Here is a 12,815-nt window from a genome sequence, read left to right on the forward strand (position 1 = left end):
CTTCTCTTGGGTGATCTTACGTTAGAAAGATTTTATTCTTAGGGAAAGAAGGCGGGTATATCTTACCTTGAAAGATAACAAATATGTGGTGGTAAGTCTAAATTACAGAAGCAAGCCGAAAAGCGTGCAATTTAAAACTGTCATGCCTCAAAACGTACTTAGCAATTAATTCAGTGAAAATCCTATGATGTCAGACATCATTAACTCATGATCTATAAAGAGCTCACGTGTTACGAACTAACCACAACACAGTTTTAAAGTTATGTCTAACTTCGTTACTTGGATGCAATGGTTGTCCAGTGGGGGGAAGATCCAGTAGATCTCATGTTCTATCACTAACCAAAGTAAGTGCAATTTTGATATGAGGAAGCAAAAAACATATTTCAGGTGCGCCTGGGTGGCTCAGTCGGTTGAGTGTCCGCCTTCGGCTCAGGTCACGATCTCACGGTTCGTGGGTTCCAGCCCCGCATCGGGCTCTGTGCCGACAGCTCAGAGCCTGGAGCCTGCTTCGGATTCTGTGTGTGTGTGTGTCTCTCTCTCTCTCTGCCCCTTCTCCACTCATGCTCTGTCTCTCTCTCTCTCAAAAATAAATAAACATTAAAAAATATTTTAAACAAAAAACATACCTCATCTTCTAGGTTGACCCTAGATTTAAGCTAGATGCAATTTATTTTTATTTCTTTTATTTTTTAAAGTTTATTTATTTAAGTAATCTCTACACCCAACGTGGGGCTTGAACTCATGACCCCGAGATCAAGAGTCGCACGCTCTTCATACTGAGCCAGCCCGGCGCCCCCTAACCTAGACGGGGCGTGGGCTTCGTGACTGCCTTTCTAAGTCTGTCTGCTCCAGCCAGTAAATTCAGAACCACTCCATGTCTTCAAAATAAAATACATGCTTCATTTTTATTTTTTTGTTTACTTATTTCTGACCGAGAGAGAGAGAACATGTGGGGGGGAGAGGGGCAGAGAGAGAAGGAGACAGAAGATCCAAAGCGGGCTCTGCGCTGAGAGCGGAGAGCCTGATGTGGGGCTGTAACTCACAAGCTGTGAGTTCATGACCTAAACCGACTGAGCCAGCCAGGCGCCCCTCAAATATAGGTTTTAAACAACCAGTTACTTCTCGTGGGATTCTGAAGCTACAGGACATTTGAGTGAAATACTATCTTCCAATTAGCTAGCATTTACTTATTCATTCATTCCTTATTCAGCTGGATCTAAGTCACAGACATCGTTGAGCCTTTTTATGAGTCTTCTATCACCAGGTCTGGACGTGTTATTGAAATTCCTATGATGTTGTTCGGTCAGTAAATGAAAATATTTCTGTTTGGGAATTTCCAGAGTTAATCATTTTTTGAGATTCAGATCTGCAAAGCACAGAAACCTATACCCTAAAAAGGGCAAAGAGGCAGCAAGACCGAGCTTAATCGGACCCTCCCAACAGGGAACAAGCCCTAGCAAATTAATTAGGACCATGTTTCCACATTTGCTGACTACACTGCATTTGTTTTCACCGAGGCCTCCTTCCTCTATTAGCCATTACCGACGGTGCAAGATTGACTCCTTGAACTTCACAAATACCAAAATCAATCAACTCACTATGCCGAGCCCAAAGCCTATAAATTAGAGGTGCCTGCTGAATTAGTTCAATCACCAGTAAGTACTAAGAACTTACGACTTTGCTGGATGTTACAAGTATACAAAAGAACTCATGTTCTCCGGCCACGATCTAATCAGGCAGTCTGCACAGTCACTGGGCTAACTCTTCAAATCTCAAAACTTAATTTTTCACCTTCCGACAGCAACCTTTTTGCCTCCTGCCTGTCTTCAAGTCTAAAATGGACACAAATCTTTCAAAAACACCTCCCAGTCAACATAATACACAGGGGCTAGTGCGAGAATGCCTCGGGTGGAGACACATACATACTTTGACACGAAGCATGGATGCTACCAAAGAAAGGTGGCTCTTTTCTTTACACGCCGATACACAGAGCACAGGAAAAGTCCTATACCTTGAAGGCAGGTGTTCTCAAACTTTGGTATGGCCTAAGAATCACCTGGGGTGAATATTTTCTGTAGAAGTCTGGAGGTGGGGCCTAGCACTCTGCATTTTATACAAGTTACCCAGTTGATTTTCCTGCCCAGTCCACCGAACGTGAAGAAACATTGCTTTAGAGTCAAGGTTGCTCACCCCCCCACCGGAGATAGCCCCAGCTACGGCGAGGCTGTTTTCCCTCTGGGTCGCTGGCCTTCCCCAGCATATCAGCGTGGGCTGCTCACCACTGCTTGCCAGTCTGCACCGTCCACGGCCATTATCTTGCCCCTCCCCCACTCGAGATCCTTCCAGGTCTGGGTGAGTCTGAAAGCAAGGTCTCCAGCTGGCTGACAGACAGGCACAGAGGCAGACCGACAGACATACGCAGAGTGGGGGCTGTGAAGTCCCAGCAATTAGGAAACAAAGGTAGTCTAAATTACACAGACTGCCCAATAGCACGTGAAAGTGAAAAATTTGTTTCAAACCTTTTTGATCAGGAAGGATGGAGAAGGACACGGCCGTGGGCACCTGTGGTCTGGTTGTGGTCTCCCACTGACTAGCTTTGTGACTTGCCATAGTACCCTCCCTGATCTGTAAAATAGGGAAGGGGCCCCTTTGTCCCATTCACGGCAATCTTATGAAAACCAACTGAACTTGTGTTTGGGAAAGCCCATTTGAAAATGCAGAGCACAATAGATGGTGTGTGGTATTTTTGTAACAGGATAATTTATCATTTTTTTCAGCTTCATAAACACATTAACCTAGACATTATTCCAAGTTGCCTTGATGACCGAATGTCTTCTAGTATCTCAGGGTCTTTTTTATACAAATAAATTCTCACTGGCAAAAAGGTAGAGGAAAATGCAGACCCTTGGACATACCCCGAAGTTGATTTTTTGAATATATCCTTGAAATCGGCTTGTTTTAAAGACAATTGCCTCCGTCTCCTGAAAGTGGAGTGCAAAAAAAAAAAAAAAAAAAAAAAAAAAAAAAAATCTGGTTAATTGTGGCTTTACTGTATTTAGTTCCAATTTTTCAAAGCATGCTCTGCAGAATATATATTTTAGCTGCAAATTAATAAACCATGTTCATAAATCCTGAACAGTCAATACCACTCAGAACAACTTGTAAATATGTAAATTCACTTAAAAAAAAAAAAACTTAACAAGAAAGCCATAAGACTCTATTTGTTTTTAGAAGCCCTCTTAATGTTTCAGAAAGTCTGGAATGAAGACTGACGTTAAATGCAACATCTATTGGCAGCTGATCTGAAAGACTAAACTGGCAAAATCGGGACAGAAGGAAAGGCTTTTCCAGTCAATATATACCCGGCCTTGGAATGCTTTGTCATTTTCTAGTTTTTGAAGCTTAGAGTTCAGTTCTTTGCTGATCCACTGTTTTGCCATAAAAACCTGAGAGCAAATGACACACATTACAAGCTTTCAGGGAACAGATGGTTAATGTTCTTCTAGGTGCGTTTACTACCAATTTTCTTATTGTCATACTGCTCATAATTAATAAAAACATACAAACAGAGGCACCGGTCTCCTTAACCGGAAGATTTGGGTTTTGTGAACTCTCCCGTATCTCACTCCTCCGGGCTAATATAAAAGACAACGATGAACAGACAAGACTTCTGGTACTGCCCGAGGAACGCAGCTCTCAAAATAGAGACCTACTACGGAGCACTGCGGTATAGGCTGACACCAGTCAACTTTCTGAGAAAGTGTAGGAGCAGCTAACGCCAAATTTCATGCATTTACCTTTATTACGTTTCATGTTGCAATTAGCTTACGGAGAGTGACCGCTGCTAAGCGTTACCCTTATCTAACTTTGTCTTCAAAATAAACAGTTCGGGCTCCTTTCTGGGTCATCTCACAAGCACTATTCAAGTCACAACTCAATCAAAGTCAGAGTCTAATAGTACCGTCAGAAAGACCTTGGCAGAGACCTTATCCAAAATGTTATCCTCAAGCTAAGGACTTCTTATGTAAAGGTAGGTAGCAAGTCTTTTATTTATTTTATTTGGAGCCATGAATTCAAAACAGCATCTCTTTAATGGCAATACTATTTCAAAGTCCACTTTTAAAAAGCTATACACATAAAAATTATTATTTTGCAATCATAAAAAGCTACAATGGGTTGAATTAATATTTGCCATGTTTTAGCATTAAGTCTCACCACGCAAATAGCAATTACATTATTTTTTACTTACAAATACATTAACGTATCTTTAAATACAGCTTATTTTATATTCCTATTAATATTATTCCTTTCCTTTGTGTATTTAAGAAGAATCTGGTGTGCCACCTTCTGGTAACTGAGGGAAATTATGTATCTCTACACAAGTCACTATTCTTTATTTTAACTTTAAAAAAATATATATATATGTATTTCTTAACCTATATTACATTTAAGCTTCAGATATATATACAAATCTATACCACAGTCTGAAAGAAAATAAAATCTCCTTAGTGACTTTAAAAAAAAAAATCAAGCTTTCTCCATGCTTCCTATGATTTTTGCATGGTTACCAATATGTCTCCTGAATTCTACAATACATATAAAATTGATTTTTGTACACGGTTTCACAGCCACGTATGAAAACAACAGGCTTGCTATTGTAATGAATAAGCAACAGCAGTAAATAAAGGAAAAGAAAGGTCTCTTACCAATAAGCCCATTTTTCTCTTAAGGTTTGAACTCTCATCATTTGTCATGTTCTTGTGGATCCCTCTCTCATCAAATTCTCTGGAGTTTTAAAGTTGAGAGCTGGGAGGCACGGCTAGGCTCTGCTACACAGTAGCGCACCCCAGTGTATCTGGCTGGTATAACACTTCAGTTGCAGCTCCCAAAGGCAGAAACAGCCTTTTTATATATTCAAAAACCTATGCACTGAACACCTTCCATTGGTAGGAAATTGTAGCCGGCGTGGCTGAACTATTTTTATTTCTTATCTTAAGGACGGATCAGATGCGGGGATCAGAACCACAGGAACCTCGAGCTTAGTTCCAGTTAATTGAACGGGAACAAAGTGCTGGGCTTTAGAGCAGAGGTGGGATGAGACAAATACCAACACCGGGAGATCTGACGTAGGAGAAAACACGTTTGCCTGAAAGTAACCTTCTTTTTTCAAGGGTCGCTGCCCTGTTCTTTGTCATGTTACCTTAAATCTTCGTTCTCTGTAACCCTTCCCTCTCCCGTGCCTCTAGTAGCCAGGCATGAAGTCCTAGCCTTTATTCTTTGTCGATTTCACAGGTGTCTAGTCCCTAGTGTTTGTTTTTGTTCTTGTTTATGTTTTTTTAGCAAATGAGCTACTTCCAAAAATACACATAACTGATCTCTCTGCATCACCCATGTTCGATCTGTCAATCACATTGCTTCTAGGTGACTCTCTTCAAAGACGGCTATACGTGATGTAAATTAAACGTTCAACACACGGTTTAGTCAACAAATATTTGTTAAGGATTTGCTACATATGTGGTGGGTACTCCGCTAGGTGATATGGGTATAAAGGTGAACAGGGAACAATCCCCTGTTCTCAGGGAGCTCTTAGTTGAGTGAGGGAAACAGACATGCACTCTGACAGCACAAAATATGGCATAAAAGCTTTAGTCGTACATGCCTACGATTCTACAGAGGAGCAATAAAAATCAGGCTGCGACTGGGGTCGAAGGATGAGGTATTATTCCCCAGGTAGACTCCAGAAGACGCAGTCTGTGCAGACACACAGAGATTTAAAGGAGTACAACATGTTGGAAGGGTCAAGAAAGTCTTCAATATTACTGGAGGGTGTTTAGGTACACAGTGTTGAGGGGAGTAGATTTTAACATATAAGGAAATCACATGTGAGCGAAGTGTCTCCCTCTCTCTGCCCCTCCCCCACTCACACTCTGTCTCTCAAAAATGAATAAATGTTAAAAAATTTTTTTAATAAAAAAAGGACTCATTATGAGCTGACCAACCCACTCCTGAACTCCACCAACTGCCCATTCTCTGTCTCGTAGGCTTGTTTTGTTCTGTCTCCCTTTGCTTCAGAGGCCCCCCTACGTGAAATCTCTTTCCCTCTCCACTTTTCTGAACTCAACTCATCCTTCTAGACCAGCTCAAATTCCATTCTTTTCTGTGATGTCTCCCATGGTAATTTGAGTCTCCAGTTTTGAAATGTTCCTCCATTACACGGACCATGCATTCCTCCTAAAGTTTAGCGCACAATGTTCGAAAACCCTCTTTGACTCTTTGCCTATAAAGCCAAACAAGATGGCGTGGAGAGGACCAAGTCAGAGCCTGATGGTAAGTGGCCGAGGAAAGCACACCTCCCCATTCTTCACAGTACACACTCCTCTCAATAACTTCCTTTACGACTCTCAAGCCTGAGAGGAAAGGGCATGAAATGTGCACAGAACTTTATCTGCACTGGGCAGCGACTCGGCATTACTAGGTAACAATGTTGGTTGCACACATCACAACTCCCGCCGGAAAATTCCAGAGAATTGATGAGAAAGGGATACCAACAGAATAGCTTAATTATAGAGCTGTGATCTTTGGTGGGGGTGGGGGGGGGGGGGAAGAGCTGTGAGGGAGGCTTGGGGGGGGCATGCTTGTGTTTTACTACTTGTGGTAAACCGAGATAATTCACCTGAAGGTCCATACAATAAAACAGAATTCACAAAGACCACAGAAAGAGATGGGAGAGATGGGAAAAGCGAGGGCAGGGGATTGGATCTAGAAGGTTTAGCCTCTCATGAAGTTTTATGGGAGAAAATCCAAGTGTAAGAAGGGGGTATGGTTAAAGAAGGGGGTAATAGTATGAGCTGGAAGATTAATCTAGGTCAAGAAGCTTTACCAGAGAAACATGTCCTGGGGTGTAAATATTTAGTGTCCTCTCCCTGTGGAACCACACCCCATTATGCACAGTGTCAAATACTCAGACAAGCTTTCGTTGATGTTGGCATTTAGCCTTCAGCTTGGTCTCATCCTCTTTATGTGTGCATAATCTCTTAGATTTATGCAATGATGCAAAAACCATGGTGCTTTCTTTTATGTAGACAATAAAAAAAATCTTTTCATCTTATTCAACCATTTTATGTTAAAGAGGGTTAAGAGGACTCTGCCAATAATTTCAAAAAGCAGTTAATACTTAAAAATATTCTTTCAATGACTTAAAAATGTCCCAGATAAAAGCTGTCTGCACCTTCTTTCTTGTTTATTGAGTGCAAAAACTGACCACTTTCCTTTCCATTAACTTATAAGGAAAAAATTCAAATACAGGGGGAAAAAACCAGAGAATGTGATTTTGGATAGGTGCCACACTTTTCTCAAGAATTCTCCACAACGGGGCAGTACTTAGGGGACATAAAAATGATTTAATCCACTAGGTCCTCGGAAGAATGCTTTTAAACCATGTATCAATGGTACCATAGACTTGAAAACAAAGAGAAAACAAACCAGACCGTTTCCTCATTTAATTTTGTGGAAAACAGAACAATTGCCAGAGTGTGTCCCTCAAGCCTGGCAGAAAAAAGGCAATAATCGTTTTTCTATTATAGTTTAAACTAGAATAGGTATTTTTTTTTTTCCAACTTCACAGGCACGTTCACGTGTGCTAGTTCACGTAGAAGAGGGGAACGGAGGGGAATCACCACGTCCTGCTAGGACACAGTAAGTCTCTTATGTTATTAGTGATTTTGATGACAGGGTCTGTATTCACCTAGGATAAACAATTCACTTACGTTCCATTTAAAATAGCATCATCGTGTGATCTCATCCATAGCTGTTAAGGTGGCTCAGAGCAGGAGGCCTGAGTGGCTTACCGAGTTTTCTGTCGTGCAGAAAGGTCCTCGGGCGACAGACTTGGAAAACCAGTGATCTAAAGAAGGGTCGGTCAGGGGTACTCATGTTGGGAGTAACTACTCATACTCCTCCAGCCCGGAAGGTCACATTTCGGGTGAATGACCAGTGGCACAGGTGGGGTCAAAAGGGAAGAAAAGCCTTTTCCTGGTACTAATAACTCTACCTGTACTGTCACAGGATTAGGAAGAAAAGAAAAGTAGAAGGCCCATTTCGTAACTTCCCATTCCCACTTGAATGAATCATAACCTTTTTATACAGCCTTAAAATGTAAGGAAGTGCTGTGCCACAAACGACGGAGGGTAGTTCAGGAGTAATTCAAACTACCTAACAGATCGTAAATCATTCAAGGTTGACTGTGAAATATACCGACTCGTATTTTACTGGCCCAAGTCTTAAATCCCTTACCATCGTGGACTTACTGTGAGAATCTAACGTGGGCGAAGATATACGTGACAGACCACTGGGAAGAAGGAAATGTGATCACGTTGGTGCAGAAACAGGGAACTAAGCTGACTGACGCCCCATAGGCAGAAGGGCCGACACGGGGAGTTAATGAGGAAGTAAGCATATTCCTGTGCTTTTCGACCCAGCCTACCCATCCAGATACCCCATTTGTCTTAAATGTCGGGTGGTAGCCTTAGCTAGCAGGATTCCAAATAAAAAAAAAATTTACTGGACCTTTTAAGAGTCTCATTTTTCCTTCTCCCCTGGACTCTGAGGTAGGCAAGGCAGGTGTTAATATTCCCATTTTAGTGAAGAAACAGAGTTATTAAATGACGACTCAAGTGACACAGCTGCTGAGAGAACTGGGAAACAAGAATCCAGGTCCCCTGACACCTAATTTGGTGTCCGTTAGTTTCCTCTGTATTGTATGAATATTTATTTTAGGGAACCCCCCCCCCACACACAAATATGACTCCTAAACACCGCCACGGAGTTCCTTTATGAGGAAGGAAGGAAGAGGCCGGAGGAAAAGAGGAACAGGTCACGGGAGATACAGGACGATCTCTGATTCAGGTTGCAGAATCGTCAGCCTATACCTATGCCAGAAATACCTTCCCAGTGGCAATTCTCAGAGCTCCCTTTTTATCACTCGATTAGTACTTCTTGGCACAGATCTCCAATGGGCCATACTCCCTCATGCCTCAGTAGTTTCTCCTATGATGTTCTCTCCACTTGGAATGCCCTGCTCTCCTTGTCTACCAAGCAAATTTCTAGTCATACTCAAGTGTTCGAGCTTATCTCCTTCCATGAACAACACCCCCCCCACCACATCCCTTAGCAGACTCCATTGCTAGGTTTTCTAACCCCCCACGACACCTTGAATATTATAGGTCCTGTCACTTTGGATTGTAACTGTTTCTATAAACTCTAAACTAGACTGTATACTCCTGAGGGCTGCGTTTGGGTCCTCCTTATGTTTTTATTTCCCCATCCCAGTGCCTGTCACACAGTAGTCCAGTTAGTTGTAGGAGGCAACTGGGGTGACATCAAGTTGGCGGAGGTAAGCTCTCTCTTCCAAGACTAAGCAGTTTTCGGGTGATAATGAAATGAGAAATCGTCAAAGGGCCTCATCCTTCCTGAACGAAGATGTGAAGCGTGAGAAATAAACGAAAGACCACCACTGCAAACACTCTACCTAAATACCTAAATGACTGGGTGTCCGTGTGATCGACCCTGTGTGTGCCTAGCATGGTGCCCACAACAGTAGGTATAGAACAACTTTATGATGGACGGAGGGAGGGGTGAATGGCTCGGTAAGCGACTCCTGACCTAAACTGGGTAAAGGAAACGCGTAGCCACAATAAGGAAGGGAGTCGCCAATCATGGTTTGTCAAGGTCAAGACAGGACTGGTAAAACTAAAAACCGAAGAAATGCACTTCATTGGTTTATCACCTAGGCCAGAACACTGAAATGCGAAACAGCATCTCCTAAAACCAAGAATTTCTACAGACTACTCATTGAAAAGGATAAAAACCATATTCTTTGGCTTATGAGGTCTTCTTAAATTATCGTAACCAGTGCTGATGAAAAGGGGAGCCACGAAGTCCAATTTTGACAATAAGTGCTCCACTAGACTGAGCAAAAAAATAAAACAGTGAATTCAACCAAGCAAGTCACTTCACATCACCACAACCTAGTAGCTCAAATGACGCGGTGAGCAGTCAAGAGTAAAATACACACATTAAGCACAGGAGGGCCCAACGCTAACAAGCTCCTGTAACTTTCAAAATAGAGGAAAAAAAAAAAAAATACGTGTTTGATTAAAGACCTGTGAATCGTCTGTTCCACTATGAGAATTACAATTTAGGCTGAAGGAAATGTCTCAAATCCCTTTGTCACACCCATTTACGCAAACCGGCAGGGTAGAAATACCAAGGATATCAACATAATGAGTGATAAAAAGAATCAAAGACAATGGAGTTCCCCACAGGGAAGAGCTTATTCATAACAAACTTTAGCATTTTCTTAGGGTTAGGTAGAGGGGGTGGAGGCTCCAGCAGCTGTGAGGGCTCACTGGTACAGATCATTAACCACGATCTCGGGGCGTGTTCGGGGGTACAAAGGCTGGAGGTTTTTATTTAAATAAAAGTAACGTGGTGTCATAAAAGGGAGCCGTGTTTTGCTAACACTGCACTTGAAGTTTGCTACTGGGACACAGAAACGCAGCGTATAAGTCCCTACGGGCTAGTTTGGAAATGCAAGAGTCATAAAAGTCTCTAGGATCCTGAATCCTAAAGGAAAGATTGGCACAGAAGTCACACAGAACAGACAGACAGGCGGGGGTTCTGACACTAACAGAGGAAATAGTCCCAGAACAATGAAAAAAAGGGTAGCAAAAGGTAGGATTCTGTATTAACCACTCACACAAGAGCCAAGAGTGACCTTGACACCCCACCATTCCTAATCTAAAATTAGAATTAATTATGCCTTCCATATTGCTTTGACTATCTCAATCCTCATTCAAAAACCTATGACTCCTTATTTGTGTGGATATATTTGTAGACTCCACTTTCAGGGTCCCGCAACCCCAGCTCCACGTGACTTACTTAATCTCATTTCCCATTACGAGCTGTCCCAGATTTGCACACAACTGGAAAACACAAAATCCCTTTCACCAGGAACTGCCACAGTAGCATTCATTTAATGCAGCTTATAGCCTCTAAGTTTTTTTTTTTTTAATTAATTTATTTAGGGGTGCCTGGGTGGCTCAGTCGATTGGGTGTCCGACTTCGGCTCAGGTTATGATCTTGAGGTTCGGGAGTTCGAGCCCCCCATCGGGCTCTCTGTTGACAGCTTAGAGACTGCAGCCTGCTTTGGATTCTTTGTCTCCCTCTCTTTCTGCCTCTCTCTCTCTCTCTCTCAAAAATAAACATTAAAAAGTTTTAAATTAGTGAATTTATTTTGAGAGAGGCAGAGAGAGTGTGAGCAGGAGAAGGGTATAGAGAGGGGGAGGATCCCAAGCAGGCTCCGCACTGTCAGCTCAGAGCCTGGTGCTGGCCTCAAACTCACGAACCCATGAGGTCATGATCTGAGCTGAAACCCAGAGTCGGACGCTTAACCGACCGAGCCACCCAGGTGCCCCTGCAGCTTAAAGTTTCTGTGCATTCGAGAAAGAAAGGTACCAAAAATAGATAGAGTAAGGATCAGAGCAGAAAGGGAAATTCGCAAAGGCTTTCCCTGTCCTCAAATATCTTCTCCTATAGTGCCAACAAACTTTCTCTCCAAGGTTTGCACCTGCGCTTTCTCTCTCTCCCTCTCTTCCCCCGTCCCCCTCTCTCTCATTGTTTGCTATGTACTACTGCCAGAAATTCCATCGAGTATGGGTTCATTTGAGCTAAAAAGAATCCTGTGAAAATTACAATAAGTAGAGCTGCCAGGATAAGGCGACTGTCAGTTAGTCTCACGTTGGTGCAAATGAGTTCAGTCAAGTTCCTTCAAATAGCAAAGAGCTGCTGCCCTCAGGGAACCGGGAAGGCTGGTGGTGAGAGAGCCTTCTGGAGTCCTTGCAGACTTGGGTGGGGTACTATATGAAGGCAGCTGGCGGGGAGGGGGGGGCGCGGGGTGGGGGGGAGAGAGCAACTGTATCCAGAGACAGAGAAAGAGAAACCGAGATCTAGAAAAGGGTACAGAGAAGGTTGTAGAAGAATAACAAAGCTCCATTTCCTCTACTACTCTATGCCTTCCAGCCCAGAACCTGTCACGCCTGTCCCAAACCCCTGCTCCCAGGCCCTGGAGCTCAGGCTAGTACTCCAGGGGATAGATCGGCTATTTAAGAAACTTAAAATGCAGTATTTGGGGGCATGGTCAGAAATTTCACCATCCTGCAAACAAATAACTTGTAAATAAACCTTCAGGACACACACCGTTGTTAGAGCGGAAGGACCTGCACGCACACCCTAATTAGGCTGGTCTCTTCTCTCTTTTGGAGAGGCTAGATGTTTGGATTTTTTTTTTTTTTTTAATTCTGTTATCATCTATTCAACTCACAAAACACTCCCCTGGCCTAAATTATGGCCGCTGCTCTATTCATGCCAAGTTCTGCCTGTTCCTTTTTTCTTTTCTTTTCGAAGATTTTATTTTTAAGTAATCTCTACACCCAACGTGGGGCTCAAACCCACAAACAAACCTGAGATCAAAAGCCACATGCTCCACCGACTGAGCCGGCCAGGTGCCCCAAGTGCTGCCCGTTCTTAAGTTCCAAATCAAGCTCTACCCTTTGAAGCCTGATTTGATTTGTCTAACACTCATCAAATGCCCTTTTCTGAACTCTTGCAGCCCTTAACGCACACTGTTACTATTTAGCCTTACGTGTGCTCACCTCGACTTGCAAAATGAACCTTGTAAGCTAACTTTCCACAGGCAGAGGCCATTCATTCGCCCACCCAAGCCATCAATAAGTACCTACTTTGTAACAGGTGTTGTG

The 12,815-nt window shown here is 42.8% G+C and overlaps 1 protein-coding gene and 1 long non-coding RNA gene across 8 annotated transcripts in view; both read right to left on the bottom strand.

The window, feature by feature from the left end:
* The window catches only part of KLHL13 (kelch like family member 13), a 205,091-nt gene that overhangs the window by 82,219 nt on the left and 110,057 nt on the right, over positions 1–12,815 (bottom strand). The window contains exons 1-2 of one of the 7 annotated variants that reach the window (XM_045473073.1): positions 4,707–4,820; positions 2,916–2,981 (exon numbers count right to left, since the gene is read on the bottom strand). The exons of 5 other annotated variants lie outside the window; for them this stretch is intronic. In XM_045473073.1, coding sequence (XP_045329029.1) covers positions 2,916–2,981; positions 4,707–4,747 — 107 coding nt within the window. In that variant the 5' untranslated portion in view covers positions 4,748–4,820. Of the gene's footprint in view, positions 1–2,915; positions 2,982–4,706; positions 4,821–12,815 lie in introns of those variants that run through there. One more of the 7 variants, XM_045473081.1, reaches the window with a different exon arrangement.
* Positions 8,593–11,057, bottom strand: LOC123595390. The gene is made up of 2 exons (XR_006711152.1): positions 8,792–11,057; positions 8,593–8,681 (listed from the first exon to the last, which is right to left on the bottom strand). It is a non-coding gene; the product is annotated as an uncharacterized LOC123595390 (long non-coding RNA).

Source organism: Leopardus geoffroyi, chromosome X, assembly GCF_018350155.1.
Source record: "Leopardus geoffroyi isolate Oge1 chromosome X, O.geoffroyi_Oge1_pat1.0, whole genome shotgun sequence".
NCBI classification, from domain to species: Eukaryota; Metazoa; Chordata; class Mammalia; order Carnivora; family Felidae; genus Leopardus; species Leopardus geoffroyi.